Source organism: Centropristis striata, chromosome 8, assembly GCF_030273125.1.
Source record: "Centropristis striata isolate RG_2023a ecotype Rhode Island chromosome 8, C.striata_1.0, whole genome shotgun sequence".
Lineage (NCBI taxonomy): Eukaryota > Metazoa > Chordata > Actinopteri > Perciformes > Serranidae > Centropristis > Centropristis striata.
Window position 1 is genome coordinate 29,123,178 of NC_081524.1, and position 25,805 is coordinate 29,148,982.

General features: G+C 41.5%; 1 protein-coding gene across 4 annotated transcripts in view; it reads right to left on the reverse strand.

Annotated features, from left to right (window-relative positions):
• The window catches only part of rims2a (regulating synaptic membrane exocytosis 2a), a 155,522-nt gene that overhangs the window by 66,797 nt on the left and 62,920 nt on the right, over positions 1–25,805 (reverse strand). For 2 of the 4 annotated variants that reach the window (XM_059339740.1, XM_059339741.1), the window contains 5 exons: positions 12,948–13,888; positions 4,310–4,521; positions 2,253–2,372; positions 547–646; positions 275–398 (listed from right to left, as the gene is read on the reverse strand). In XM_059339740.1, coding sequence (XP_059195723.1) covers positions 275–398; positions 547–646; positions 2,253–2,372; positions 4,310–4,521; positions 12,948–13,888 — 1,497 coding nt within the window. Of the gene's footprint in view, positions 1–274; positions 399–546; positions 647–2,252; positions 2,373–4,309; positions 4,522–4,736; positions 4,805–12,947; positions 13,889–25,805 lie in introns of all 4 variants that reach the window. The other 2 variants (XM_059339738.1, XM_059339737.1) reach the window with 1 other exon arrangement.

Genomic DNA, 25,805 nt, shown 5'->3' on the forward strand with positions numbered 1-25,805 from the left:
TAGACTGTCTAGACAGGGCCTAGTCCTTACATTATGGGTTACATTACGTTATGGATTAAAACTAAACATTTTAAAACATAATTATACAAACAATAAACTATTCTGTACCTGATGTGTTTTTTGAAGAAATAACACAAATTTAATTCTAATTAATTATTCCTCATGCCTTACACCTCAGATACAGTCATTCAATGCCCCTTACTGCTAAATAACATCCCGCACCAACTGTCTTGTGCAGATTATAGTGTGTGTGACAGTGAATTTGAGCTCTCACCCTATAGGCCGTGAGACCACCAGCTCCACCTGTGGCTCAGGCTTAGATTCTAGAATGATATTGTAAACTTCTTTAAATGTGGCTCCTTGTAAAAGCTTCCCATTCCATTCCAGCACCTGGTCACCTGCAAAAAACACCAGAGACACTCAATGTCACAGAGGATATATGAATGTTATGCTAGTTTAGAAAATAATCTTGTCGACCAAATGAAATACAAACAAATCCACCAATGTTTCTGTGTAAAGGTGTGCATGTGCATGTGTGGTTAATACCTGGCCTGAGGTGTCCAACAGTGTCTGCTAGACTTCCTTTCCTCACTTTAGTGATAAAAGCACAAAGTCTACCAGATTCTGTCATCTTGCCTCCCACCACCTGCAGAAGCAGAGAGGTGATTGGATTAGCACTGGAATTCAAGTGTTTACCCAACTTGGGTTGTTAGTGTTATTATACCTGCAGCCTTAAGGAGCCATGCTAAGTCAGAACCTATGAAAATGTATTCCGTGCAGATTATTATTCCTCAAAGTTTCCTGTCGAGGTCATGGCTTTAGTGTTTAGCCACAAGGTACGAGTCCTCAATAAAAGCATTAAGGAGGGGGTCAGTGGTAAAAGTGCATCTCTGTTTTGTTTTTTTAAATGTTCAGGGCTCTGCTTTCTTCCCCAGAGACACACTCTGGTGCTGCTCTGTGGTTCTGTAACAGTGCAGGCCCGTGGGCTAGAGCTGTACTGTACAGTCCTGAGCTGCTGTACTCCACTCTGCTCAGCTTACATGGGCATCATACAAATAAAAATCCCTCTTAATGGCAGCTGAATGCCAACATACAAAGGAGCTTAGGGAAGTCTGCTAAATGAAATGGCTTTATGTAACAGGCGGGAGCCAGAGAAGAAGGCTCACAGAGGAAGAGGAGGAGAGAGAGAGAGAGAGAGAGAGAGAGAGAGAGAGAGAGAGAGAGAGATGGACAGTGAGGGCGAGGCTGGCAGCCTGACTGATGGACTGACTGGCTACACTGCCGAGTTGGCTGGCTGCTGCTGAGCGGACAGAAACGCACAGAGGCACTGAGCAGACACAAACATGCCATTTCAGGAGGCTCATTCAATCAGTAATGATTTTTCCCCATCTTGCTGCTCTCTGTTCTCTCTCTTCATGGCCCACCATGCTTCTTTAGACTGTGGCTGCTCAGCTTTTTTTTTTATTCTTTTTTTTTTTTTACCACTGTCCACCACCTACAGATTCATGCAACAGTGGAAAGGGAAAGCATCTACCACAAAAGATTTTTTTTATATTTTTTAAGTAATGTAGTGACTACACTGCAATAACAAACTGAGTCAAGATAAAAGTAAGCTAAACAGCGCTAAAAAGTAAAAAATAAAATGAAATACAAAGCAAGCATTGAATGTATATACCAAGGACAGTGTGATGGTAACATTCAAAACATAAACACATAAAGACAATATTTCAATTGTCAAATCTGAGCAGTGACGACACTGACAGGAGTCATTTCCTCTGAGCTGCTGAATGCAGTTCATTAAAGTAGTTCAATGTGAGTGAGTTCAGAAAATTATACAGCTCAATATAAAACGCTGCTCATTAATATTCATCAGGAACATAATCAAGTCTTTAATGAATATTAATACTGAGCAGCACTATGATGTAATCAATAATTGGAAGCCAAGGAGAAAATCAGCGAGCCAAACACACAAAAAAGAGGCTGCATAATTGTAGCTGAAAATTATTATATCATATTTTAAACTAATATCACTTGTCAGATTTCCCCACTGGTATGATGGTGTTATCAACTGAAGCCTATAACCAACATTTTTTGTGTCATATATGCTAAATGTGAATATTTTAACACGTTATTTTTTTAAGCATGGAGCAATGATGACGCTCGAGCAGAAAGCTTGATGTTTCAGTGTGGGTGTGGTTACATCGTACCTTCAGACACATACAGACAGGTTTATAGAATCATTATAGGCTCACCTTCAGACCAAGCAGAGCTCCTGAGTCTCGAGGCACACTTCCATCTTTCATGCGCTTGTTGAGTAAAATACGCCCTATTAGGCGATCCCCATCTTTGGACGGCTGCCACGTCACTGGGTGCTACAAGGTCAAAGCAACAACACACCTATTGTTTAACAACTCATCCACTTGAAGTTGATTACTTCAGACCAAAGCAGACAACTGTCCATAGTCAAAAGGGGGCATGGGGAAAGTATTTATTCACTCAGGGAAGAAAGTTCACACAAACACTGTTGCCTCATCAATTACATTTTTTTTGACAGCAACATGCTCAACTATTTACAGGGTTCGTACAGCTTTGCAAGAGCGAAATTTAACACTTTTCAAGCACTTTCAAGGTATCTAAACCAAAAACTTACACACTCAAATTCTTTATCTTTATATCTAGAATAAATTATTACTATACATGCAATTGCAACAAATGTTTATAAAATTAATTTATACCTACCAAAGCAATCAATGTGTCTGGACACTTTTTTTTTTTTTTACCAGCTGTTCATATTAATTTATGTTTTGATTTGATGCATAAGGGATCAACAGGCAACATATTTAGCTATAAATGACAAGTGACCACAATAAATAATTTGAAGAACAGTTAAAATGTTTGCATATAGCAGCAAGTACAGCAATTTCTGTATCTGTTCAAACACCAAAAAGGATCAAAAGAACAAAAGAAATATATTTGAAAATACATGAACAGTATAAATGTTTTGTGCTGATGGCAACTCATTCACATTTTGTACTTTCTCATTTAGGGTCGACTGTGTCAAGGTGTGAGACTTCATATATTTAAATGTTTACATAGGTGATTCTGTAAATGAAGCACCAGATTATGTTTAAACTAACTAATTTGTCCAGGAGTAAATCTGTATTCAAGCAAATTCCTAACCTCTAAAATATAATTGTTCAAATTAAGGATTTCCCAAATATTAAATACTTTGTACGAACCCTGTATTAAGATGTAATATTAAATTCCTTAGTTAATCATGAACAAAACTATTGATGAAAAATAACATCTAACACAGCAGTGTTAGGTGTTATTTCCAGAGCTTGTGTGAACCTGCCAGTGTGAGGGTGGAGTGAGCTTCATGCAGCGCCCCATGCAGAGTAAAGCAAGCAGCCCCAACACTCCTCAAACCAGCTCGTCAAACTGGAGCAGGAAGACCGGAGTCTCACTCCGGTGCTTCGCTACACACAAACATACAACCACCATCAAGTGTAGTAGTGAGGGGAACGCAGACAGCGAAAGGAGGGGAGGGAGGTTTCTCTATGATGTAAGAACAAATGAGGTAGACCATGAGGTGCCAGTTTGAAGATCAAAAAGGATGAAAAATAGACCGCACAGAATAAAGCCATGAGACACAGATAGGGTGAAGTCACAGACGCGCAGTGGAAGGGAAAAAAGAAAAACATATGTTTTCATTTTTTGTGCAAAACAAATCCAGTCTTCCCTGTTTTGTGTGTTCACAATCATTTGGGTTTTCTACAGAAGTGAGTGGAAAGTTGGGCAGGAGGCGGGTTCTGTCTGGACTGGGTGCTGTGGGGTAGGGCAGCAGAGTGAGAGGGACGGGCCTGAGTAAAGGTGTTCCTACGGCACTAAACAGGACCGCTGCAGAGCAAGAACACAACATACGGAGGAGAACGAGCATGCAACTAGGAGAGACCCACATTCCTGTGTGCCATGACAAACAGAGAGGTTGTGTGTCAATGCTCTTCTTTAACAACTACTGTAAGATGTGAAGTTTCTGTTTGGGGGGGGGAGCAAAACAGCAAGTACAAGTAGCAAGCAAAGAGGGTGCCCCCAAAAGACTTTTTCGGCAACACCGAGCAAAGGTGGAGCCAAAAGTAACCGAAAAACAAAAAGGAACGAAATCGCAAGAGAAATCAATTTATACAACGTCAAATAAAATCCAAAAAACAAACATCTCACCTATTTACACTCAGTGACAGAGAGCAAACAAAGACTGGATGGGTAGGTCATAAATAATAACAAAATGCAGGCTAGATTGTCTCAGTACCTTCTCACTATGGCTATGCTCCTCGTTTAGGGTAGTGCTACTGCACGTATCAACTCCCGAGTCTTTAACCTGCGGTTCACACCATGCCAAGTCCTCTTCAAATGAGTGTCCCCCAAAGCGCACCATTTTCTTTTGCCTCTCAGATAAGGTGTGTGTCGGCTCGGACATAAATGTCTGCTCAATAGTTTTTCTTTTTCCCCTTTGACTGTCCCCTACAGGTGTGGGATAAAAACAGAAAGAAAAACAGAAAAACAACATGCAAAGGTGTAAATAAAACGAAGGAAACATGAAATGACAAAAGACTCTGGGAGAAGGGGGGGATGGGGGGAGGAGAGAGACAGAGAGAGAGGGAGAGAGAGATGGGGGTTAAGGGATGGGAGGGAGGGAGGGAGGGGGGGGGGTCAAGGCAGGGCTCCACATGTCTCACCAAAGACATTGGGGAGGCCTCGCTGCTATGCCAAGACGCATGGTCCCACCAATGGCCATCCAAATCTCCTGTAAGGTGGGGGGAAAGGGCGCACACACACGAGAGAGGACAGCGAGAGGGACCGGTGAGGACACTACATCAACAACAGACAGTAACAGCCAGACAAACACACACAACAAGACATCCATTCATTATGCGCGCACAAACACACACACACTTCTCACATACTGCTCAAACTCCAAAGTTGGTCATCATGTGCAACTCTAAGATCCCTGTAGAGGAAAAAAAGATGCAGCGCAGGTAATAAGACAGAAAGGATCAATAATGGTTTGACCACCTCCACACTGTGCAGTGTGTACATTCCTTCCCCTTGTAAAGACAAATGCAACACAGACAAGACCAGAGACCACTTTCTCATTATAGTTCCCATTGTAGGTGTGAAATTCACAATTAACTTTGTGAAATTGTTTTTGAACTGCCCAACTTCTACTTTTCTATTGTGCTCTTCAACTGCTATTGTTCTTAAATGTCCTGCTCATAGTAAACAAAGGGAATGAGAGTGTGGATGAGGTTTAGGAGCATGAATCAACAGTATCAATGATACACAAAAAAAAGTATATGGGAAATGGGGACTTCATTTTGAGGAAACTCTACCAGGAAAATTGCTTCCATACAAAATCATTTGACATCTCAAACATAGTCTGATTTGATTAGGATTCATGTAATGTTTTATAGTGGAGATATCCCAACTCCCTGAAACAAAGACCACCTCAGCTGACATAACATGAACATTAAAACATTTTAATGAAATAAAAAATGTAACCTATCTAGAAAACTGCATATTTGTAATGGGCGTGGCTTTTGTTTGGGCCATCATTTACTACCTTAATTGACAACAAGACAAGATGCATTAAGAGCTGGGTTACAGCAATGGCTAAATTATTTACTGGGAGGAAGACTAAATTTCTGAAGACAAAGCCATTTGTTTTTTAACAGACAAAAAAATGAAATGTGAAATGTGCCATCTGGTGAGATAGTTAGCTAGCAAGATAACTCATGGGGAAAGGTACTTGTACTTTGAAAATTCTAGCAGCCAGTAGCCATGTTTCTATTAAAGTCTAATTTAATTTTGAAGCGAAATTTTGAAATGTTGTATTAAAGAAAATACGAATTAGGAACGTTTCCATCAACTGGTTTAGATCGAATAAACAAAGCTGCATAAATGGAAGATGGCGGTGTAATGTATTGCTGCTGGCTAAAGCGTCAGTAGACAGAAGAAGAAGAAGAAGAAGAAGAGATTGAGCAAGAGAGAAAAAATAACAAAAAAGAGTATGCTAATCTGACAACTTTGGCCACCCTCAGAGAAAATATGTTTCAGTAAATAGATTAAATTGGGAAATTTATAATTGTTCTTTCATGTAAGCTCGCCTTGACCTACAGAGTGGAAACAGCTGATTAGTCACAAGTTAAATGTTCGCTACATCAGAACAACATCAGATCTCCTGTTTAGAGCATTAACTATTTTTCAAAAAAGACAAAAAAACACCTCAAGCGAGCGTAAAAACGTTCTATCTTCAATCAATCTTTATATTGAAATTGTGCAAATTTTCCCAAATTCCCAACCTTAGCTTCCTTTTGAAAATGTTGAAATTGAAAAATTGAAAATAATTATTATAATGATAATAAACCTTTTTATTTACATCTTCATTTCCAGAGAACAACCTTTTAATGCTCTTTGATAGCTGCCTAAGTTGAAATCAGCAGACAACTCACATTTTGTTCAAACAAAGTTAGCATGCTGCTATCTTATCCTACAGTAGCTGCATCTGTAGGAGGGAGCAGGGTACATCTCTAATGTGTTTAACTGGGGATTCAGATTGCAGTGCCACACAGCCTTAACTGACCTCAATCTAAAGTGCACCAGGGAGAGCTTTTAAAGATGAGGCTCTGATTACAACTTCTGTAGTAGCACCAGTGGACACACAGCCTTGAGAAACACAGGCTGGGCAAGTGGCTGAAATGATATAACAGGACTGAGGTTTCTGGGACGATTCTTTTAACTTTTATTTTTCTCATCATTCCAGCTGAAGAGTTAGAGATGAATTGATGGTGGCCAGACCCTAAAGGGGGTGGGGTGTGTGTGTGTGTGTGTGTGTGTCTATCACAAACATCCAAAAAGTAAAGACACAAATATCAGCAGCGAGTATTTGTTCTGGTAGAAAGCTATGTATGCAAAACTAACCTGTTTTCCCAAGTGGATGCACATAAAGCACAGAGATGGAGAGTGCTTTCAATTTGATTAAGAGGCTTAAAACTCAGAGCTAATTAGAAAGAGTGAAAAATATTGAATCTGATGGTGGTGCTAAGATTCCCAATGTAGAGTAGTATGGAGGTAAAGAGGACTGAAGGGAGACATGATGTGAGTTGTCAGAGAGATACTGTTGAGAAACTGGTCATTTCTTTGTCCTGAGACCTTAGTGGTTATTATATCTCTCCAGTTATGAAGACACATTGGTCATTTAAATATTATTCACTTACACTGGCAAGTCAGACGATAATTCAGTAATGAATAAAGAAATGGTCCCCAATACAACTGCTCTTATTCAACCATATAAAATATGAGTTATGGTCAATTGCACAACTCAGGAATTCTTTGTGCTGACAGGTATTCAGCAGATCCCGGTCATCTATGTGCTGTTGTTGATATACTTGCGTGCTTGCACAAATGCATGCATATAGCTGTAGTGAACCTTAGGGCCGCAGGCACACAAAGGTCATCTGAAAACACTGCACTTGTGCAACCCCTGGGCTATATACATCACTTTCCCCACACTTCACTTCCCCTGCAAAGAGCTCCAGAACCTAATAGATGTATACAGGACAGGCCTCCTTCAAGCATTATCTGGCTGACGATTCAATCTCAGGGAAATCAGGGAACTCTGATGGAAAGGCATAAAAATAGCCTGCATATGCTTCTGGATGTAGAGGGGGAGGTGATGGGGGGGGGGGCTGGAGATTACAAGGGTAAAGAGGAAAGGATTTTCAATATAGAGAAAAGGCGCTGCATGGGAGAAGAATGCTGTGTAAAGATAGTGCTACTGTGAATAAATATAGCCACATCTTCACTCTTCTAACACAGCTGATGCACAAACACAGTACCTAACATTCGGAGAATGAAGGAAAAAAATCAGATTTATTAAAACTTCAGTTTTAGTGTCATCGCTTTTTCTTTTGTTACTCACTGTATAATGTTAATATGTATACACCAAAGTAATTGTTGATCTTGTTTACAACCTGACTGTTTTGCCATATTATCTACGATGGTGAGTACTTGTACCCCAGGGGATACCTCTCACCAGGGGGAAGGCCTAACATGGAAAAATTAAAAGTATAGAGTATATATACTCAACTAATTTGAAAAAAATATAAATTGTGATTTGATTAAAAGGATTTATCCACATAATAACATTAACGCCTGAACAAAGCCAGCTGAAGTTATGTAAAAGTGTGCTAGCACAAAATTTTAAACAGTTGGATAAAACGGCAGCTAGCTAATAACTAATGATTAATAGATGACATGCTCTTCCTCTTGAGCAACAGCTGCCCAATTTTGGCTACGAAAATAAAACTGAAGTTCTAAAAAACAGAATAATGCTTTAACAATGTCAAATTTGGTGTTAATTTCGGGATCTAGCTCTTGACATTATTTTGTCATTACATGACAAGAATGTTGCACTTCTTTCAGGTGATTTTGAAATGATCCATTATTAACTTTTGTGTTTGTGTTTCAACACAATTCTTATTAATATCAATAGCCAAATCTATACCAGCCAGAGTAAAACATCCAAAAGACATTTTTCAAACGTACACTTTGCTCCATCTTCTTTCTTCGTGACTAAGTTGCAAGGTCAACTCTAAGCCAAACAAATAAACTGTCCTTCTTCCTTCTTTCTCTGTGCTATCACTATCCATCCATCAGTCTAGGGGAGTGCTAAAACTACTTACTGTACACAGTTATGCACTGTGATAAAACATTATGGATGTCCCCAGACAGGCTTTGCCCTCTGCGGCCCTCTAACCAACAGCTGACAACAGTGATTACCCTCTTTGCCTCCCAGCTGCTATTCTGTCGGCAGCATAAACACCAGAGCCCAGATCAGCGTGGTAGGCACTCTCCATTGAACAAGTCACTTGCCTAATGTGGCCATGATAGTCCAAACAGCTTAAGGCCTGCATTTATGATCAGGGAGAGGGTGAAAAATATCATGCTAATCACCTTATGTTGAGACTTATTTGTCTGTTTTGGAGCTATAGAGTGACATAACCTTGAAATAAGGTTTGAAGCATCAAAATTTACCACCACCTGTGCCCGCTGTTCCACCCATCATACTCCTCCACCGCCCTCAGCCCCCTCTCCAGCCCACCCTTAATGTCTGTCAAAAATAATTTGAGTGGGCGCCAACATGGAGGTACGTCCAGCCTTTCCCCTTTCTTTCCCTGAAGCTTTATTAACAGTGGCACGCCACAATTGGGCACTGATCCCCGGCGAGGCACTGTGTGGTTTTTCAGGGAGCAGGAAACTCATCACGGCCATAAATTGTGAGCATCAGCAGTCTGCGCCCAGCCCTGCCGTTTCGCCCCGACTCCGAGGCCCCGCAAAGTGCTGATTCAGGGGGAAGGCAGAGAGCAGGCAGTGGCGGAGTTCACCACCAGCAGGCTCTCCATCACTTTGACAGCTCAATAAAAACCAGTGTAAACTATTAATTGGATCATTAATTATTGATGCTGTTTTTACTACAATTCAAGGGGCGAGAGCAGAAAAGAGGCAAGGGTGAAACTGTGTGTATGTTTAAACATAGTCACTATGCTGGGAAGGTGATACAGTGTCATGTTAAACTCCTGCTGGAGGCTGATTTTAAAAAATGAACTTATCTTCTAAAACAAAAGGCCTAACTTATACGCAGGAATACTACTGATTTGATATAAAAGGTTAAAATAATAGATTTTTTTTCTAATATCCAGCTTGAGAGCAAACACTACAAACCCAACAGATTTATTAAGGTGCAAAAACTGATCCCAAAAGCCATTAATGAGGATGTAAGTTAGGCTGTCACTACACAATGTCCACCTGCTGTAGTTAGCCAGCCAGCCTCTCCTTTTCTGTCTGTTCGGCACTATTATGAGACTGCATGTCAGGGGAATCAATAAAGAGGAAAATACAGGGAGAGGACCATCGCGATAAATCAGTCTCCAGCGCTCGCAGGCACGAGCCAGGCCCATTACAGCTGGCACAACCTCTCGCTCCTCTGGGCTCCTCCTCCCTTTGGTCTGCCCTCCTTCTCATCCCATCAGGCCCTACTCCTTCCTCAGTGCCCCTCCCTCAGGGGTGTCGGAGATTTGAGGGCATGACATGCACCCTGCTTAGCCCTGCTGTTGCACACCCATCTCTAGGCCCAGGCAAGTTGAATGTACAGCCCCCAAGACACTGACGAGCCACATATTTCTCATCTCTCTCCGGTTGTGGCCTCACATGCAATTACAATTGGTGTTCTTTGCTAAGCTGCTCTGGCTCTTTTTCTTCTTTTTTTTTGTCTTACTGAGAGTAAACGCTCTCTTCGGTTGTTAATCAAAGACTGCTTTGTTTGCATGTTATAGTATATGCAGGGAGATTACCTGATTAGACTAAAACGTGGGTGTAAATCACGACTGGTTTCCTTTTAGGAGCTTTAAAACAAACACCTGCGCAACCTGGTTCAGCTGAAATACATCTATGCCATTCCCACAGTCATGCTTAATTTGTTTAATTAGTAAACTCCATGTACTGCCAAATCTGACTGATGTTTCTTTATGGCTGTTAGAATGTCACATGTCCAAATCAGGGGCTGAGAGTTTGGATCCCCTCTCTGCTGTCTGTTACATAATTAAGTCTACTTGACAGAGTGCAAACAAGGACACTAATAAATGGTTCAGTAGAATTTTCTGAACCATTTATCAGACTCCCTGCATGCATCATATCGCAGCAGCCTTAATTATGTCATAAATTAATGAAACTGCCAATTATAACTAAATAAAGAGCAAAGATAGTGCCACATAATCAGCTGTCCGTGGAAGTTATGTAGCTATACTGGTTTGCTATACTTATTCAGGTCAATAGTTCAGCGATTGCCTTTGTTTTTCCTCTCTCTCCTACACAGGCTGACCTGCGGAGGAGGCAGACAGAAGCAGACAGAAACAACAGAAACTCTGACCCTCCAAACAACCTGCTTTTCTCCCTATTTTTGTTCCATGGCTACCTGGAAACCTGGAAACTCCCACATCAATAATGTAGCGCTAGTGCTGGGCTGCTTCCTTTAGTGAGGAGAACAGTTACATAACAGAGCAGACCAACTCAATTGCTCCCCTCTCATTTTGAGCATGTGGTAGCAAGTGCTTTGGTCTGGTGCTACTGACAAAAGAAAACAGTGCTACTATACTTTCCTCCTTTCTATCTTTTATCCCTCCATTTGTCAACTGCACGTCCTCGTTTCTTTGTGTTTAGTGCTTTTAACGTTTCTAAAGTAAAGGCCTCCCTAATTACAGGTTTGACAACAAAATCAATTTGCAATTACGACAACTGTCAACCAGGTGGAGCAGTCAAGAAGCTAAACAATTGCTTCTGATGTTGATTCTATGCAAAGTTGCATTTAATTCAGTCAGTCTGACTCTTTGCTTGCCAGTGCATGTTTATACACTTGGACACGAGCGCAAGTGTCTCCAAGCAGGTAGGACATTTGCCATGAGGAATCTGATGTCCATGTTTATTTTCTTGTCTTACCGAAGTGAGACAGCAGGACAGGACAGGCGGAGTCAATACAAAGCATAACACTTCAATTAGGTACACTGAAGTAAACTGGACCCACTGCGAGAAATAAATAACATTATTATTTTAAGGTTTAAACAGTTTTGGGGTAATGTCAGTTATTGAAATAAACCTGATTTTGAAAAATCAACAGAAAAATCAATGCAAACCCCTAAAACTACTGTTTTGTTTAATATGTTTTAACTCCAATCATCATTAGTTTATGCTCCCTTTCCCATTGGACTGAACCATAAGCCTATTGCCATATTTTGCGGCTGTACCGGGATTACATCATCAGCATGCAGAACTGTATGGAAGTCAAGGTACAGCATACTGCAAGAAAACTAAAATCACCCTATGCTCTTTTATTACCTTTCTTCTAATACCATCCATTCATTCATATGCAGCAGTGATGACATAAAACCACTCAATTAAATACACTGCAACTGTTATTAACTTAGCTCACCCTGTTTCAATAGAAGAATACACACTTCAGCCCTGTTCCTGTAACACTGCTCATTAGAATGGACTGATCATGTGAAACAGCCGTAGTAGGAAGTGGCAAAGTGTACCATAAGATGACAGCAGAAAGATGAAGGCTTTTAGAGCAGCAGCTTTACATTCATTCAAATCACAGCCACACACATAAACAGCCATCCACACAGAAACATATGTGGCTGTGTGCACAAGCCTCTTCCTCAAAGGCACTGGAGCTGTTAGAGTAGATTGATACATAACACACATAAAACATAACAGTGCTTTGCACATACGTAAGGCTCATTGTTTTCAATGTTTAAAGATGTTTAAGGAAAATTGCAAGATGTTATTGGAGAGTTTTAAACTAAGTAGAGTAAAGAAAGACCATTTTAGAAGTTTTCAGCTCAGGAAATAGAAAAATGGAAAAAACATTTACCTTCAAATCTTGTTCCCAAAGACTTGTTTCTTATCTATTTTTTTGCCAAGATTTTTCTGTCATTGGTTGTTTTCTTTATTTCATTGTTTATTAAAAACACCAATCAATTTAAAGATGCTCTTTTCTTGAAAATAATGAGCCTGACACATGCAAATACACATATAGACATAGAAACATAAAAAGCACATATAGAGACTGCAGACTGGGGAATCTGAAGGTTATATCTGAGTCAACAGCTGCAAGAATCAACATGAGACAGCATCAATTATTAAATTAGAATTAAATAAAATCTTTCTAACAACAACTTCATGTCAATATAATATTAGAAAAGGATGGCTTTATAATTGCAAGAAAAAGCATCTGCGTTTGTATAAAGTTCTACTAAATAAAGCTATCCAAAAACAGAGAAAATAGCAGAGACAGAGTAGAGTGTGAGATGGGTGGTGTGTGTGGCCCCTACCTTTCTCACTGACTGACTCACTCTCTATCTCCACGTCCTCACAGCTGGTGTACTCTGGTGTGGTGGCCAGCTCCTCCTCTGAGCTGCTCAGCGACACCTGCCGCATCTTTCCTCCCTTTTTGGTTTTGTGGGGCTTGGGGGGTGGCGGGCGCACTGACTCCGACTGGTCCGAGCTGAGAGAGTCATTCCTCAACATGCTGTCCATCTTCTCCCTCTTGGTTTTGCGAACAGCTGAACTGGGGTCCAAGTGGTGTTGCTGCCTCCGCATGGGGTCACCCAGGTCCCCTCTCCGCAGGTCCCCAGATCGGTCACCCAGCACAGGGCTACGGTGCGGCGTCGGGGGGCTGTGGTTGGAGGTTCTGTGGCCTCCGAGCCCAGGACCCATGGGCCCGGGGGAGGAGCGGTCGACAGAGTATGAGCGCTGTCCCACCATAGGCGGCCGGCGCTCGGTGAGATGCTGACGGGACAGCCGGATGGGGCCGGGGTCGTCCTGCTCTGTGTAGGCCAGGGAGACATCACTATGGCGCCGCTCGTGCCTCAGGCGGCCCACCTCAGCGTGCATCCTCATCTGCTCCTCGTAGGGCTGTGGCTTAACGGGGTACCGTGCCAGGTTGGGGTCACTGCGATACCGCGCCTGGAATTCCTCCTGGCGCTGCCGCTGCAGGTCATACTCGCTGGGTGGTCCATCTAGCTCCTGGTCCAGCGGGTATTCCTGGGAGTGCCAGCGTCCGGGCCCCCGCCGGTCCCGGTAACCCATCCGTGCCGCATCCACGTCTTGGTACATGTGTGGGCCCCGCGGAGCCCGCCGAGGGTCCCCATCTCCATAGTCAGACGGTGATCTGGGCATGCCGCCGTCCGTCGGGGCATACTGTGAGTGGTCGCCCCCCTCCCTTTGGTCGTATTTTTGGTTTGGATCCCTGGATGCAGATGGGCTTCGTTTCCTGTAGATCAAAGACAGGGGAACAAAGAAGTGGAATTTAGTGGGTTTACCACTTTGAACTGGATGTTGTCTGATTTTTTTAATATACAGTATATATCATGGTTTATCTCTGAGCCTGAAAAAAAACCTTTGTGTTTAAACAACTGAGCTTTGTGTGTGCATATTAATGTCCAATGGGCATACAGTGTGTCTGCCTGTGTGCAGGTTGTAATGTGAGGAATCAGTCAGACATTAGCCTCACAGTGCTTCATCACACATCACTGTGCAGCTTTGCTGAGGCTAAAGCCTTCAGTCTTTAGTCTAGAGCCATACACTTTACTTTGGCCTGCACTGTGTAGACCTCGGTCCTCTGTCACACTCATACACAGAAAGAGAGAAATGGGACTAAGCAGCCGGATGCGGCACCACTCCCTCTTCTCACTGCAATAGGCTCTACATGCTCTATAACATGGCTGAAAAGTGCTCTCCTTGTGCTGCACTTTGCATGCAAAATGTTACCTTTAGATTTTACAAGAAATATGTTTTCTTGAGCTGGACCGATTAAGCAGTATCACATGTAAATATACTAAAAAAAAAAACAGGTATCTGCATTCAACAAATATACACTCATGCAATGGAAAACCTGTTTGATTATTTATTTTGATTTAGAAGGTGCACAGCCTTCATACAGACAGTGTTGTATCCAATATTTGACTCTTTTTGTGCCACAGGCAATCTTTCATTTTCACTTTGATAGCATCTGATTACTTTGTTGATACAGGTGCTTAAATCATCATCATTTGCAATGCATTATAAACAACAGGATGACACAAGATTAACAACACAGCCTGTCTGGATATGACCTGTTTGTATTTCTAAATTAATAGAGTGTGTATGTGTGTATTTGTGTGTGTGCGTGTGTGCAAAGGCAGAGAGATGAGGAACCAGACAGTGTACTGAAGTAGTGCATTGATAAATGATTCAGAGTTTCACAGATTCTATCTGTGTACACAGTACAATGGACATGAAGGGATGTAGAGAGACAGTAAGAACGTATCTGAGCTCTGGTAGGTGCCTATTTATTGACCTAGCCACCTTTTTCTAAATAAATAAAGTACACACTTAGTGAGGGTGTAGACTAAAATCCCTTCTTAAAACGCATATTTCATACCTTTTGTTTCTTGGATAAAATGTTAATAAATCAAGATGTTATAATTTGGTAACTGTAACTGTTTGGAAAACTGTCAAATATATTCAATGTTCACACTCATAAGATGTTTTTTTTTGTAAATATACACTAATGTATTCTGCTTTAATCCCAATACCATCCAAACATTCGTAGATCGGAGTTGTACAATGGACCAATTTGTTACAAGACTTAAGAGAAGTAAATTCTTGAAACAAGTTAGACATTACATGAAAAATAACTTCCTCAGATGGATATTTTCAAGTATGGTTACAGTCAGGAGCCCCATATTTCTAAAATTAGCTATCAATCATTTTATCATTGTCCAAGTGTCAGAAAGGAAACCAGCCAGGAAGTGGGTGAAAAGTCTGGAGGAGGCTAACTGTGCATTAATGCATATATTCTTTTGTTGAGAATCAATTATTCATAAGCCACTTTTCTCCTACATTTCTCCCACTTTTCCTCCAAAATAATAATGACATTTGGGTGAGGAAAAAGCTCTGTGAACCATTCCTTTAATTTTGTACGTGACAACTTTCCATAAATTTCAAAGGGCTTCATAAATCACTGCTGCCAGCCTTGCTCAGTGGCCAAGGTAAGGACTCCTCACATGTGATTGGCTGATTCACTGAACCACAGAGGAGGTTTGGTCCCTGCCTACTGTATCACAGACCATTTGCTTTTGCCTGTGTAGAATGAATATACAGTGCAATAGATATCAGTGTTGTGTTGAGCCACGTGTAGAAGCGATGCGTTTTGTGTTCCATGTGCTGAATTTTTACGTTGAACACTGAATAATCTCACTAACGATCTCAAGTCAAGTGGCAGCTTTAAAGAGACACGGTGATGTATATATTCCATGAACTACTGAAAATATGGGCTGTTAGAGGAAAGCACACATAGAGCAATTGAGCATTACAAAATGTGCTTTCCACCATCACTAGTTCATAAAAGCAAGGTTTACTTAATAGCAGAAAGGACAACATAACTCCAGTTGCAGAAAATTCCCCAAATACCAGACAGCACAAGTATTACAGATATACATTTAATGGTTTACTGAATCAGTCAATGATGGCATTCAGTTATTTTGAAGCTGCACTATTCTGTTATAATTCTACTGTACTCTACCCACCTGGCACCAAGTGGCAAACAGACAAAATCAGCAACTAGCTGGTGAATATAATGGAGCCTTTAGCAGCTACAGAGACAGATATTTCCCATGGAGATGGTGGAGACCAAGACTGAGCTAAAAGGACAGTTAATATTGGACTTACGTCACCAAGTGGTTGAACCACTCCAGCTGAATGCTAATGTAGCTTCATGTCTATTGGATGACTAAATAAGCTAATCTGTTGACGATAATAAGTCAGTGTTGTGTTTATGGCTTGTTTTGCTGCCCCCACATGGCTAGAAAAAAAGTTATCAATGCTACTTTAAATGTTACATAGACAGATGGATTATCTCCACAAAAAACTATTAGATATATATTTTATCATCATAATTGAGTCAAATTATTTCTTGTCATGTGAAAGGCCAGCAACTACTACTGATTGTGATTAATATTAATAATATAAACATTAGCACAACTCTATGCATCTTTCAGTCAATTACCAATCTCTTTCAGGATACTTCTGCTGGAGGTAATAGGTAAGAACTGGTGAGTAGATTGTACTTCCTTCTATTATTTAGTATTTAGATTTGGCATTGTCAATTCCAATTGGTATAAGTAATGATATTATTATGTTAGAATAAGTAAAAAAATGACATAGGAAGTGCTGCCCTCTAAATGTAAGGATAGACATCTGAACAATCAAAGAAAATGCCACCACCTACTGCATTACTTCACCAACAGCGAATCCAGGACAGCAGATGGACAGTATTAGCCACAAACGGGTTGCATGCTGAGTGATTACTTGCAAATGCAGTACAAAAAAACATCTTAGTCCCAAAGACGCAGCGGAAACGCACACACTACAAAAACAAGACTAATGGCTAATGTGCACTTTAATGAACACATCCTTATTTACAACAAAGACGGAGAAAGACAAAAGGCCATTTGAAGTCTTTGTGGTGCAGCCAGCTCACACAAGTGACCTCTCCTTTCTGCTTCACATCAAAACAAATGCCTCCTATCACCTTAGCGCACAAACGCAGCCTCACTAGTGATTCAGACGCGGCTGGAGAAACACATGAGGGCTGCTGCATTATTCATGACCAGCTCCTGGACACTAACTGAGCTGCGCTCCATTCACAAATCCAAAGTGATGCATCAGCAGAAATTATATGCTGGAGTAGGGGACAGGCGCCGGGACTTGGATGGAAAAAATGCGGAGGGAGGGGGGTGAGGAATTGTGTGATGAGCATGAGAAACATCTTTTTATCATGGCTTGATGACGGTGGAGCTGTGTGCTATGTGTGTGGTCGCTTCTGCACGTCTCTGCATTTGTAGCTGTGTGTGTGTGTGTGTGTGTGTGTGTGTGTTTTATGTGTGCTGCACCGGCTGCCTAAGAAATGCTTCACTTTGGCTCTCAGCATGTCCTCAGGGCTTCAGGCTAATGTCTCCTCTGGGACGTTATCTTGAAATCCAACACCCTGAACACACACATGCACGTATAACATGCACATAGCAACTACAACAAACATTAACAAACTGCCCTTTGACGAGCTCTAACTCATCTTGACACAAGTATCACATTTCCCTGCTCCCGTTTAGCCTTGTATGTCCTTCCTGTCCAAACAGAGAAATGTCTATGGCAGCTAGCAAGTAAGCTAGCAACCACACTCTACTCCATCAGCATCTGCATCAAGATGCTAACGCTGTCGGCCCTATACCAGCCTTCAGTAAGTACAACAGAGCGGTGGCGCAGCACTAAATTTTCTACTGTGCATTATTCCCCTATTGCTCCAGCTGCCACTGCTACTGTAATAGCCTCTCTGCAGATACCTCTGAGCTCTCCACAGCTCTGCCATAACACACTCCGCTGATCGTACATTTGCATTCCATCCTCAGTGACACAGACAGAGATAGAGAGAGGAGAGGCAAAATGTAAAAAGAGAAAGGGGGGAGATCATCGACAATGCATATGAATTAGAAGAAATGTGAAAAAATAAAGCAGGGATGCTGCCAGTTAAGTGTGACCTACAGCTAAACATGCAGCTGGTGTGCATGGTGCATTCAGCCAAGCTTGTCAGGCTCAAGCGTGAAGTGGCAGGATGGGACACCATGGGATCATGATGCCTGTGATGCTGCACAGAAGCCTGGCTGCTGCAACGATTGAGTCACGAAGCACTCGGTGACGTACTCCCTCCATCATCTTCCCTCGTATAGCAAGATGTGATGTCACCGCAGACATGGCATTGAGCCGCAGCGCAGGCAGCGTGGTGTGCAGAAAATCGACGGGCAGTGAATTATCCTAGCAGGCCAACAATAGAGAGGCATGTTCACTGTCTGCACTGTGCAGTGTGGGAATACAGGCGAATGCTGCTGCACCATTCTGTACGTTCCTGCTGTGGGAATAACAGCAGCCCTCATTACTGCTGTTGTCCTATTCTGAGCTAACTATAGAAATCCTCTGCTGTGACAGTGAGGCCTCATTCAGTTGGCAACAAGGGCGGTGATGACAATAAGATTCAATTCAGAGAGGGTGACACTGGACTTACTGTATTACTGGCAGGAGGAGTTTTATGTCTAACATGGAGGAAAAAAATCATGCACCATATGGCACAGATAGTGTGGACATTCTTTTGGATCTAATGACTTTAATTTCTGATCATTGGGTGACATCCAAAGCATAGGAGTGTACAAAGGTGTCACAAAGTCAATTCTTAATCAAAAATTTGAATGATCAAAATCAAAACAGATCTACAAAATCTAAAATTTGACTATATGGCTTTAGGGTGGTACATTCCAGGAAAATATGGCAGTTGTATATAACACTTGATACCATCTAGCCTTTATGTTTAAAGAAAAAATCCAAAGCATCTCTGTGCTGTAAATCAAAAAAGACACAGGCCCGCTGTGTTAACATGGTTTCTATTTTTACTTTCAGCACTGCCTTATACACCTCCAGTGCTTCTAAATTCCAATATTATAATCATCTTTTTAAAGTACACTCTCCTTATCAAAAGCAGCATAATGTATCAAATCCATGGCTCACAAAAATCATGGGATTACACTATGGCCCCGAAAGATTAAAAAGTGCGACCCTAAAAGATTAGAAGTGACCCGACATGCTTGCCATGATAAAACCTTTAAATGCTGTTATTTTTTCGCAATACGACACAAAAACAAATTGGTGAAATTCCCCGATCCACTGTAGTGCAATGAGAAGTGGGTCTGTCTGTAGTGAAGTTGTCCCTTTGTCTCATCAGATGTGGTCCTGCTCTGACCTACTGACGGGATCTGATCAGAAGATCCACAGCCAAAACCCAGTCCCAGACTGCAAATGGACTAGATTGTATAAGTGTGTCAATTCTCTCACTCTATATGTGTGTGCAGCACTGCCTCAGCTATGATGAAAGGCCCAAGATCAAGCAGGAAGCCCCTGTGGTCACAAATCATTAACATTTGATGTGGATTTACGATAAAAAAAAAGGGGGGGGGTTATCACACCTACATTTACACAGTCGGAGCATCTGCAACACACATACAACTCAAAAGCCAATTTTCTTTCACATAAATACAAATTTATGATATGCTTGTGATGCACAATACTGGATAAAATAAAAATAAATAATTTGCTCAGCACTGGGGTTGTGATTATTCATGACATTATTCATCCGTATTTGGTATTAAAAAAATACAAGAAAAAGATTTTTTAATGCACCATAACATAACAAAATGTCTGAATATAGAAAACTGAAGTTATATTACAGTTGCAGGTTGCGTGTGTAGCAAAAATGCTCTAATTGCTATGTATGGTGCTGAGCAGCTAATCACAGTACAGTACATTCAAAACAAATCCCTGTGATTGGTCAAAAGGTTTACAGATTTAAAGCACCTAAGCAGCCACTTTTAATGCAAAGCATCGTGACTAAGCATAATTAATTGCGAAAGCGGCAAAATTGTGATTATTATTTGATCAATTTTGCCTCCCTATCTCATTCTGTTTCTTTCCTTTTACCCTCCTCTCATTCATTCTGTCAAGACAAAGTTAGCATTTGAAGGGGTTTTAAAAGCAAAAAAAGAGGGAGATAGAAAGTGAGTGAGAGAAAAAAAAATAAAAAATGCCTTTTTCTTGAATAATTCTATAGGTTGTGAATTATGTGGACTTTTGTCCCCACAACCATTGGCCAAGAATATATGTTGATATTTCATTTAAAACCAATATTTAAACAGATGCTGACAGTTTTATGCTGCATGCGTATGCAACTCGACAAATGTACACATTGACTAAATATGTATATGAAATTTGACAATTAACCCAGAAACCAGAAAAGCCTACTGCTGTTTAGATTTAAATGTACAACAGGGCCATCTCACGCATTGCAACCACAATAGAACAGGACATTACACATCCACTCAACCAGTACCTCACCCCGCTGCCTTCCGGTCGGAGGTACAGGACTATAAGGTGTAAAAAGGCTCGCCTTGGGAAAAGCCTGATCCCTCCGATCGCTGCTCTAAACAAAAGAGCACGATGAGCACTGAATGTTATGTTCATTTGCCATGTCATGTTTCTCTGTCATTTCCTTGTGTGATGTTACGGTTTGATCGTCTGTGGTATTTGTTCAAATTTACAATGCTGTGAAAATTAATTTCCTCCTCAGGGACAATAAAATCTAATCTAACTGTAAATGTTACAGCAAAATCCACAACCTGCTTCACATGCCTTACATAAATGCTTTGTAAAAGAATTAACATACATGACACCCTAGTTATGCAATTTAAATGTTGATAGGTTTATATTAACAATTTAAGCACACTGCATTATCATACATTCTACATCTAAACTGAAGTCTTAATGATGAGATGTAATCAGCCTTACTGAAAGTAAATGTCAGATCCTGGGCTGTGGCTCAGTTCAAATCTCTGCCTGGCTGCTCCACGCAAACACATGGCCTTCTGTGCACAAAAAAGCAGTCCAGTACAATCCACACTACCTAGTACCAGTGCTGGCTCACTGTCTACGACCAGGCCCTTGTTGTTTTTTCGGTCTTCTCTCCTCCAGCACTAAAAAAACGTCCTTGTTTTATTTCTAAAAGGCTACGGATGATCTGCAGAAAGCAGCAGTAAATGTAGTCTTGCAACAGCGCTCTTCGGACTGAGCGTGTGACACCAGCTCTGTCTGCTCTGCCTCTGCTGCTGCTGCTGCCGAAGAAACATGTTAAATAAGAAAGGCAAAAGCAATCAAGGTGAAAATGCAACGCTGCCCCCGTGGGGATTGTGCCACCTCTACTTTGCGGATAATGGAGAGAAGTCAAATGAGAACAAATGAGTGGCGCCGTGTTGCAGAGCTCTCCTCTTAGAGGGAATCTGGCCCACTAATGACAACAATACATCCTGGAATGGTCTCTATTGAAATGAGATAACCAGAAAGAAAGCAAGAGCAGAAGAAAAACAAGCTGAATGTGCGTGTCTCAACCAAGAGCAATCAGAGAAGAAGAGACGAGTGGAGGAAAAATGCCTCTAACGGTCCATTTACGAATGCAGCATCACGATCCCTTCCAGGACTGACTCAGCCGGCCACTCTGTATGTGGGACGTCCCTCAGCATAAAAGAAACACATCCCGTTCCCCTGTTACCTAGTAAAATCAAACTGGGTTAAAATCCTGCAGCAACCCGACAGTTTAGCTGTTATTCCTAATATCCAAATGATATTGTAGTCTCAGCATGACCTGCTTTGTTTCTGACCGTCTGCTGCGCCCACAGTGCCCCGCCACTCTGCTGGATGTGGATAGATGGCACAGTTTATGACCCTGCTGCAAAGGCTTCTGGGGGCCTGAAAGCAAGCTGACTTTTGGATTTAACACCATCATCATGTGATTGCTGTGATTGGCCGGAGGTCGAGCAGCGACCCCGTCCGACTTGCCGGCCACTCTGTCCTTTGCCTAAGAAAGGATTACATTCCTTGGTTGATTACTAGCTGACATCTATCACCAATCGCAGGCAGAGCAGGAGGTCTCACCTAATCTCGTTCAGCCTGAGGTCTTATGAGCCTTAAACTGAACAAATTACATGGTTTATGTTTTTTTTTTTTTTATCCAGAGTGGATTTTCAGGCATCAAATCAAATACAGATGAGGGAGAGAGAGCGACAGAGGAATAGAGGGAGGAAGAGAGAGATAGAGATTTCTACCCCATAATTTCTGTGCATTACAAAATGGATCAAAGACTTTTTTCCTGGTTCTGCACCATGATGACGTAGCTGCTTTTCAGTGACCTGGTTTGATAAGTCTACTCGGTGTATGTGGGTGGGTGTATTATGACTGACTGTATCTGGGTGTTGTTAAAGTCTTTCTTCTTGCCTTTTTCTCTTCACTCTTCTGCCTCAACACATTTCACATCTGTCACCATATTTCTGCAGTTGCTTTCCCGCCTTCGTTTCCTTCCTCCTTGTCTCAGCCCTCCCATGAGACGGGCTCTGAGTTGGTTTGAAGATACACTATAGAGTAGTTTTCTGTTTGTGATGGCAGTGGTGACAGCTGACTGACAGGAGCGTGGAATCAGGGAGGGCAGGTGGGCGATGGGTTGTTGACACAGCATTTCCCAGGACGGAGGTTGGAAGGAGGGGAAATGGTAAAGGACCTTTGTGGGTGTTTTATCACCACAGAGTCAAGAATGGGCCCAGGCTGCATGGGTCTATAAAGCTTTGAGTGAGGTGAGCATTTGACTATCACTCTGAGAGACAGGACAACAACAAAATGCTATTGCTTCTGCATTTTTACTTCTAACTGCAACTGCATTTCCCCGTGTCATATTTAAAAGTGGAAAAAGTCAGTTTGGTGTTCAGTACAGTTCTTGTTCAGTGTTTAAATAAAATCTCCCATGGTGCTGTTAAGTGGCTCTCCCGCTTCCCTTTTCAAGTACGCCGTGTCCTGTGAAGACTTTGCCCTGCACATCAGATCTTCTTAAGAGCTAACACTTGATGCTGACACTGTCCAGGTACATCTGCTCTTGATGAAGCATGGCAGTGATGTAAATGGATCAGGGCTGTAAGAGAAAAAATGGACCAGTAGCTTGCAGCAGAGCAGGTACATGCGGACTGGACTAGGAACTGCTGTACACATGGCAGAAGAAACACTTGGCCACAGGATAAAAAATCTAATTCTGTTTTCAACACATGACTTAAATTTCAAGAACCTGTTGTTTCATTGATTATATATTATTAACAAGTGATCACTATAGTCACCCCCACCAAGTCAACACTGTACAGAGCGCCAAGGTGCTCCCCAAAGTACCTTTGAGCGCCACACTGGAGATTTCTCTAAGTTAGTTGGAGCGCTGCTTTGCCACGTTTTGACCTGCCCGCATTTAGATCCACCTGTGCATCACAAGATCACTCAAAGAAGCTCTCGGAGCGAGGAGGAGGAGGAGCCGTGCAGGAGACAAAGGGAAGACAAAACCTTGTTGTGGCTGCTGAATTCCTTACAGACCCCCACAGGCATATATCAAAATTAAGCTTAGAAACTATAGTTTTAGCTTTAATTTTCCCTTTTTAAAAACCAATTGTAAATATTAATGGATGAAATGAAAAATCAGCATCATTAGAATTTTAAGATTATTCCCTTTAACTGTAAATAATTTCTACTTCTAATGCAAAACAGAATATGTCAATTATTTGTCGATTTATTTAAAAAAATAAAGTTTCTGATTGTTCAATGTCACCCAGATAAAGGGGCATTTCTTAATAAAAAATACAACAATAGCATTTCCAAGTTAGAAAACCCAACATTTCCCTGAATTAAAGTGACACATTGTTTGAAAACAGCTAATAAAAAGCTAAATTGTTGGCCAACAATAGTTGATGGGTTCTGAAATTGCATTGGCCAATGCATTCTGCCTGTTTACCTGCATGCAACGAAAGTCTGCTCAAACATCAATACTACTCAGACTACAAATGGAAACCATATTGCTTTGGATTCTCTGCTTTCATATGCAGATATCTGTTTATAGAGATAACTAAGTAGCTAAATTGTTGTATTTTGCAGCATCCCAGAAAAAGTGCAAAAACACTTAACTTTCCGCATTATTGGCAGTCATCAAACAGCTTCAGGTGTGCCACTAACCCTCTTTGGACTGGACTAGGACCAACCTGATTTGCATTTAGCCTGGGAAAACCAAGGTGGATTGTGATCAGATTTTTTGATCTGGCTGACGGAGAGGCTAAGTGTAAAAACAATTCTATTAAATCACATCTGGACTTTATCCTGAGACAAGACACTTGGTAAGACAAGTGTAAATGGGGCCAGCTTTAAGCCACACACACATATGCACACAGCCCGAAGCAGCACAGTTCCATTCACAGTAACAGATGACAACCACTCCTGTTTAGTCTCCTCTGCTCTGTGGAAAGTTTGAAGTGGACACGAAGTTGTGCAGCCTCACATCTATCAGCTCAGCTGACAGTGTCTGCAGATCTGCGAGTGTATTCACTAATTGGCTCCAAGAGCACAGACTCGCTCCTCCTGTCTAAGAGTAGACCAACTGGTGCCTTCTGTGTTCATGTTTATACTCTGTATGGTTAATACGTCTTCCACACTGCACAGCCTGTTAGGTCTCCTTTTTAAGAAGAGGCACCGCTAGCACTCTATGTAGGCCAAGCCCCAACAGAATATGCCATTAAGATTAGCTACAAGTCAGGACTGTTACGCTGCTGCTTGCTTCTCCCCTCCCTACAGAGAAAGGTTAGAGGAGCAGAGTATGTGTGGGTTTTTTTTTTTTTAATCATATTGTGAAGAACACAGATGCATAAAAAATGCACCTCACAGCTGGAATTTAATAAAGCAAACACCTCTGTTCAGCAGACACACAACCAGACAGTTCACTGGGGCAAATTTGGAGCGGCACAGGAGTAGTCTGTAATTACGCTTATTGACTTCAGCTTGAGTTGAGCGGAGCCGCAGTATAATACAGAGAATGGTTGCAGTGTGGGGTGGGGGTGTCCTCTGGAGAGCCTGTGAGTAATCAACACCTCAACACTGGTGGGTAATTAACATTTTTTAGTATCTGAACCTCTGAGAAGATACACGTGATTGGCGCTCATCTGTGACCAGACTACTGCTTCATCACCACATGAAAGAAATCATCATCTGAAGAAACCACATAACACCCTGTGTGACGACATGTGGGAAACAAAACTTGGCTTTTGACCTTCTATGAAAAAAAGGTAGCTTTTTTAAAAACATCTGTAAATGATAAAATGAATGATAACTGAATTCCATTTAGCTGCTTCAGTTTCAGGGTCCTGGTATTGTGCATGATAACCCACTGTCACATTATCATTGCTTACTGGGACCAGGGAATAGAACAGTGTCACAATGTCTGCTAGGAAAGGCATATCAGCAAGAAAGTCTTCAGTAGATGTTTGGAAAAGGCATGGTAGAGCATGTTTAATTTGTTATCCGGCCACTTGAAGGGAGTCAATCTTCATTGACCCCACATGATAAAATGTCCAACTTTACAGTGAAAATAGGTAAGTTTACAGCCTGGAACAAAAAACTTGGTCTTGTTCTTTTTAGCTGATCTTCCTCAACTTTCAGGGGGGTTTAATTTTTATATAACTCGCTCCCAAGATGGGGACAGCAGGAGCCTC